General features: G+C 53.6%; 1 protein-coding gene across 1 annotated transcript in view; it reads left to right on the forward strand.

Annotated features, from left to right (window-relative positions):
* The window catches only part of LOC133339613 (H(+)/Cl(-) exchange transporter 5-like), a 32,813-nt gene that overhangs the window by 13,659 nt on the left and 12,782 nt on the right, over nucleotides 1-6,372 (forward strand). Inside the window, 2 exon segments of the mRNA XM_061547741.1 lie at nucleotides 600-1,157; nucleotides 5,597-5,777. Of these exon segments, the coding sequence (XP_061403725.1) occupies nucleotides 600-1,157; nucleotides 5,597-5,777 (739 nt within the window).

Below are 6,372 nucleotides of genomic sequence, written 5' to 3' on the forward strand. Positions count from 1 at the left end.
ACACAGACACACACAGACACACAGAGACACACACAGTCACACAGAGAGACACACAGACATACACAGAGATACACACACAGAGAGACACACTCAGACACACACAGAGATACATGCACATAGATATACGCACATAGATACACACTCAGAGAGACTCACACACAGAGACTCACTCAGAGACTCACTCAGAGACTCAGAGACTCACTCAGAGACACACACAGACACACACAGAGACTCACTCAGAGACTCAGAGACACACACAGACACACACAGAGACTCACTCAGAGACTCACTCAGAGACTCAGAGACACACACAGACACACACAGAGACTCACTCAGAGACTCAGAGACACACACAGACACACACAGAGACTCACTCAGAGACTCAGAGACACACACAGACACACACAGAGACTCACTCAGAGACTCAGAGACACACACAGACACACACAGAGACTCACTCAGAGACTCAGAGACACACACAGACACACACAGAGACTCACTCAGAGACTCATCTCTCCCTCCTCCTCATCGCCCCTCACCAGGTGAGCTACTACTCACTCTCCCTCCCCTCCTCACCCCCCCCTCCTCACCCTCACCAGGTGAGCTACTACTTCCCGCTCAAGACGCTGTGGCGCTCGTTCTTCGCGGCGCTGGTGGCCGCCTTCGTGCTGCGCGCCATCAACCCGTTTGGCGACAGCCGCCTGGTGCTCTTCTACGTGGAGTTCCACGCGCCGTGGTCGCTGCCCGAGCTGGCGCCCTTCGTGGCGCTGGGCGCCTTCGGGGGCGTCTGGGGCGCCGCCTTCATCCGCGCCAACATCTCCTGGTGCCGGCGCCGGCGCCGCGGCCCCGCCGGGCGCCTGGGGCGGCACCCGGCGCTGGAGGTGCTGGCGGTGGCGGCCGCCACGGCCGCGCTCGCCTTCCCCAACCCGTACACGCGCCGCGGCACGGGCCAGCTCATCCGCGAGCTGTTCCGCGACTGCGGTCCGCTGGAGGCCGCCGAGTTGTGCGACTACGGGGCGGCCGCCGGCGGGGCGAACGGGACGGGGGGCGGGGCGGAGAGGGGGGCCGCCGGGCCCGGGGTCTACGCGGCGCTCTGGAAGCTGGGCCTGGCGCTCGCCTTCAAGGTGGTCATCACCGTGTTCACGTTCGGCATGAAGGTGCGGGGGTCAGGGGGGTGTGTGTGTGTGTGGTGTGTGGTGTGTGGTGTGTGGTGTAGGGGGTGGTGTGTGTGGTGTGTGTGGTGTGTGTGGTGTGTGTGGTGTAGGGGGTGGTGTGTGTGGTGTGTGTGGTGTGTGTGTGTGTGTGGTGTGTGGTGTGTGTGTGGTGTGTGTGTAGTGTGTGTGTGTGTGGTGTGTGGTGTGGGTGTGTGTGTAGTGTGGTGTGTGTGTGTGTGGTGTGTGTGGTGTGTGTGGTGTGTGTGTGACTGTGTGTGTGTGTGACTTGTGTGTGTGTGACTGTGTGTGTGTGTGTGACTGTGTGTGTGTGTGACTGTGTGTGTGTGACTGTGTGTGACTGTGTGTGTGTGTGACTGTGTGTGTGTGTGTGACTGTGTGTGTGTGACTGTGTGTGTGTGTGACTGTGTGTGTGTGTGACTGTGTGTGTGACTGTGTGTGTGACTGTGTGTGTGACTGTGTGTGTGTGTGACTGTGTGTGTGTGTGACTGTGGTGTGTGTGACTGTGTGTGTGACTGTGTGTGTGACTGTGTGTGTGACTGTGTGTGTGTGTGACTGTGTGTGTGTGTGACTGTGTGTGTGTGTGACTGTGTGTGTGTGTGACTGTGTGTGTGTGACTGTGTGTGTGACTGTGTGTGTGACTGTGTGTGTGTGTGACTGTGTGTGTGTGTGACTGTGTGTGTGACTGTGTGTGTGACTGTGTGTGTGTGTGACTGTGTGTGTGTGTGACTGTGTGTGTGACTGTGTGTGTGTGTGACTGTGTGTGTGTGTGACTGTGTGTGTGTTGTGTGGACTGTGGTGTGTGTGTGACTGTGTGTTGTCACTGTGTGTGTCACTGTGTGTGGTGTCACTGTGTGTGGGTGACTGTGTGTGTGTGACTGTGTGTGTGTGACTGTGTGTGTGTCACTGTGTGTGTGTCACTGTGTGAGTGTGACTGTGTGTGTGTCACTGTGTGTGTATGACTGTGTGTGTGTGACTGTGTGTGTGTGTGTGTCACTGTGTGTGTGACTGTGTGTGTGTCACTGTGTGTGTGTGTGTGTCACTGTGTGTGTGACTGTGTGTGTGTGTGACTGTGTGACTGTGTGTGTGTGTGTGACTGTGTGTGTGTGTGTGACTGTGTGTGTGTGTGACTGTGTTTGTGACTGTGTGTGACTGTGTGTGTCTGTGTGTGTGTGTGACTGTGTGTGTGTGGTGTGACTGTGTGTGTGTGTGTGACTGTGTGTGTGTCACTGTGTGTGTGTGTCACTGTGTGTGTGACTGTGTGTGTGTGTGTGACTGTGTGTGGTGGTGACTGTGTGTGTGTGTGTGCTGTGTGTGTGTGTGACTGTGTGTGTGTGACTGTGTGTGTGTGACTGTGTGGGTGACTGTGTGGTGTGTGTGTGACTGTGTGTGTGTGGTGACTGTGTGTGTGACTGTGTGTGTGACTGTGTGTGTGTGTGACTGTGTGTGTGTGTCACTGTGTGTGTGTCACCGTGTGTGTGTGTCACTGTGTGTGTGACTGTGTGTGTGTGTGACTGTGTGTGTGTGTGTGTGACTGTGTGTGTGTGTGTGACTGTGTGTGTGTGTGTGACTGTGTGTGTGTCTGTGTGTGTGACTGTGTGTGTGTGTGACTGTGTGTGTGTGTGACTGTGTGTGTGTGTGTGACTGTGTGTGTGTGTGACTGTGTGTGTGTGTGACTGTGTGTGTGACTGTGTGTGTGTGTGTGTGACTGTGTGTGTGTGTGTGTGACTGTGTGTGTGTGACTGTGTGTGTGTGTGTGACTGTGTGTGTGTCACTGTGTGTGTGTCACTGTGTGTGTGACTGTGTGTGTGTGTGTGACTGTGTGTGTGTGTGACTGTGTGTGTGTGACTGTGGTGTGTGTGTGACTGTGTTGTGTGTGTGTGTGTGACTGTGTGTGTGTGTGTGTGACTGTGTGTGTGTGTGTGACTGTGTGTGTGTGTGGTGACTGTGTGTGTGTGTGACTGTGTGTGTGTGTCACTGTGTGTGTGTCGACTGTGTGTGGTGACGGTGTGTGTGTGACTGTGTGTGTGTGTGACTGTGTGTGTGTGTGACTGTGTGTGTGTGTGACTGTGTGTGTGTGTGACTGTGTGGTGTGTCACTGTGTGTGTGACTGTGTGTGTGTGTGTGACTGTGTGTGTGTGTGACTGTGTGTGTGTGTGACTGTGTGTGTGTGTGACTGTGTGTGTGTGTGACTGTGTGTGTGTGTGACTGTGTGTGTGTGTGACTGTGGGTGTGTGTACGTGTGTGTGACTGTGTGTGTGTGTGACTGTGTGTGTGTGACTGTGTGTGTGTGACTTGTGTGTGTGTGACTGTGTGTGTGACTGTGTGTGTGTGTGACTGTGTGTGTGTGTGACTGTGTGTGTGTGACTGTGTGTGTGTGACTGTGTGTGTGTGTGACTGTGTGTGTGACTGTGTGTGTGTGTGTGACTGTGTGTGTGACTGTGTGGTGTGACTGTGTGTGTGTGACTGTGTGACTGTGTGTGTGTGCTGTGTGTGTGTGTGTGTGACTGTGTGTGTGTGTGTGACTGTGGTGTGTGTGACTGTGTGTGTGACTGTGTGTGTGACTGTGTGTGTGACTGTGTGTGTGTGACTGTGTGTGTGTGACTGTGTGTGTGTGTGACTGTGTGTGTGTGTGACTGTGTGTGTGACTGTGTGTGTGACTGTGTGTAGTGTGTGACTGTGTGTGTGACTGTTGGGACTGTGTGTGTGTGACTGTGTGTGGGTGACTGTGTGTGTGTGTGTGTGACTGTGTGTGTGTGTGACTGTGTGTGTGTGTGACTGTGTGTGTCACTGTGTGTGTGTCACTGTGTGTGTGTCACTGTGTGTGTGTCACTGTGTGTGTGTGACTGTGTGTGTGTGACTGTGTGGTGTGTCACTGTGTGTGTGTCACTTGTGTGAGTGTGACTGTGTGTGTGTCACTGTGTGTGTATGACTGTGTGTGTGTGACTGTGTGTGTGTGTGTCACTGTGTGTGTGACTGTGTGTGTGTCACTGTGTGTGTGTGTGTGTCACTGTGTGTGTGACTGTGTGTGTGTGTGACTGTGTGTGTGTGTGTGACTGTGTGTGACTGTGTGTGTGTGTGTGACTGTGTGTGTGTGTGTGACTGTGTGTGTGTGTGACTGTGTGTGTGTGTGACTGTGTGTGTGTGTGTGACTGTGTGTGTGTGTGACTGTGTGTGTGTGTGTGTGACTGTGTGTGGTGTGTGACTGTGTGTGTGTCACTGTGTGTGTGTGTCACTGTGTGTGTGACTGTGTGTGTGTGTGACTGTGTGTGTGTGTGACTGTGTGTGTGTGTGACTGTGTGTGTGTGTGTGTGACTGTGTGTGTGTGTGTGTGACTGTGTGTGTGTGGACTGTGTGTGTGTGACTGTGTGTGTGTGTGTGACTGTGTGTGTGTGTGTGTGACTGTGTGTGTGTGACTGTGTGTGTGTGTGACTGTGTGTGTGTGACTGTGTGTGTGTGTCACTGTGTGTGTGACTGTGTGTTGTGTGACTGTGTGTGTGTGTGACTGTGTGTGTGTGTGTGACTGTGTGTGTGTGTGTGTGTGACTGTGTGTGTGTGTCACTGTGTGTGTGACTGTGTGTGTGTCACTGTGTGTGTGTGTCACTGTGTGTGTGACTGTTGTGTGTGTGACTGTGTGTGTGTGTGTGTGACTGTGTGTGTGTGTGTGACTGTGTGTGTGTGTGTGTCTGTGTGTGTGACTGTGTTGTGTGTGACTGTGTGTGTGTGTGACTGTGTGTGTGACTGTGTGTGTGTGTGTGACTGTGTGTGTGTGTGTGACTGTGTGTGTGTGACTGTGTGTGTGTGTGACTGTGTGTGTGTCACTGTGTGTGTGTCACTGTGTGTGTGACTGTGTGTGTGTGTGTGTGACTGTGTGTGTGTGTGACTGTGTGTGTGTGTGACTGTGTGTGTGTTGACTGTGTGTGGACTGTGTGTGTGTGGTGTGTGACTGTGTGTGTGTGTGTGTGACTGTGTGTGTGTGTGACTGTGTGTGTGTGTGACTGTGTGTGTGTGACTGTGTGTGTGTGATGTGTGTGTTGTGTGTGACTGTGTGTGTGTGTGTGACTGTGTGTGTGACTGTGTGTGTGACTGTGTGTGTGACTGTGTGTGTGTGACTGTGTGGGTGTGTGACTGTGTGTGTGTGTGTGACTGTGTGTGTGTGTGTGACTGTGTGTGTGTGTGTGACTGTGTGTGTGACTGTGTGTGTGACTGTGTGTGTGTGTGACTGTGTGTGTGTGTGACTGTGTGTGTGTGTGTGACTGTGTGTGTGACTGTGTGTGTGTGTGTGACTGTGTGTGTGTGTGACTGTGTGTGTGTGTGTGTGACTGTGTGTGTGTGTGTGACTGTGTGTGTGTGTGTGTGACTGTGTGTGTGTGTGTGTGACTGTGTGTGTGTGACTGTGTGTGTGTGTGTGACTGTGTGTGTAGGTGCCCTCAGGGCTCTTTATCCCCAGCATGGCTGTGGGAGCTATAGCCGGCCGCATCGTGGGAGTCGGCGTGGAGCAGCTGGTGCTGGCGCAGCCGCAGATGTTCGCCGACTGGTGCCGGCCGGGCACCACGTGCGTCACGCCGGGACTCTACGCCATGGTGGGCGCAGCCGCCTGCCTCGGTAACACTCACTCACTCACTAGTCACTGTGACACTCACTCACTGTGACACTCACTGTGTCACTCACTGTGACACTCACTGTGTCACTCACTCACTGTGACACTCACTGTGACACTCACTACTCACTGTGACACTCACTACTAACTCACACACTCACTCACTGTGACACTCACACACTCACTACTCACTCACGACTCCGTGTCTCCGTGTCTCTGTCTCTCTGTGTCTCCGTGTCTGTGTCTCCGTGTCTCTGTCTCTCTGTGTCTCCGTGTCTGTGTCTCCGTGTCTCTGTCTCTCTGTGTCTCCGTGTCTGTGTCTCCGTGTCTCTGTCTCTCTGTGTCTCCGTGTCTGTGTCTCCGTGTCTCTGTCTCTCTGTGTCTCCGTGTCTGTGTCTCCGTGTCTCTGTCTCTCTGTGTCTCCGTGTCTGTGTCTCCGTGTCTGTGTCTCCGTGTCTCTGTCTCTCTCTGTCTCTGTGTCTCTGTCTCCGTGTCTGTGTGTCTCTGTGTCTCCCTGTGACGCGTGCAGGCGGTGTGACGCGCATGACCGTGTCGCTGGTGGTCATCACTCACTCACTCTGTGTGTCTCCGTGTGTCTCC

The sequence above is a fragment of the Lethenteron reissneri genome, unplaced genomic scaffold (assembly GCF_015708825.2).
Source record: "Lethenteron reissneri isolate LAM-NWPU_2019-01 unplaced genomic scaffold, ASM1570882v1 scaffold_1937, whole genome shotgun sequence".
NCBI classification, from domain to species: domain Eukaryota; kingdom Metazoa; phylum Chordata; class Hyperoartia; order Petromyzontiformes; family Petromyzontidae; genus Lethenteron; species Lethenteron reissneri.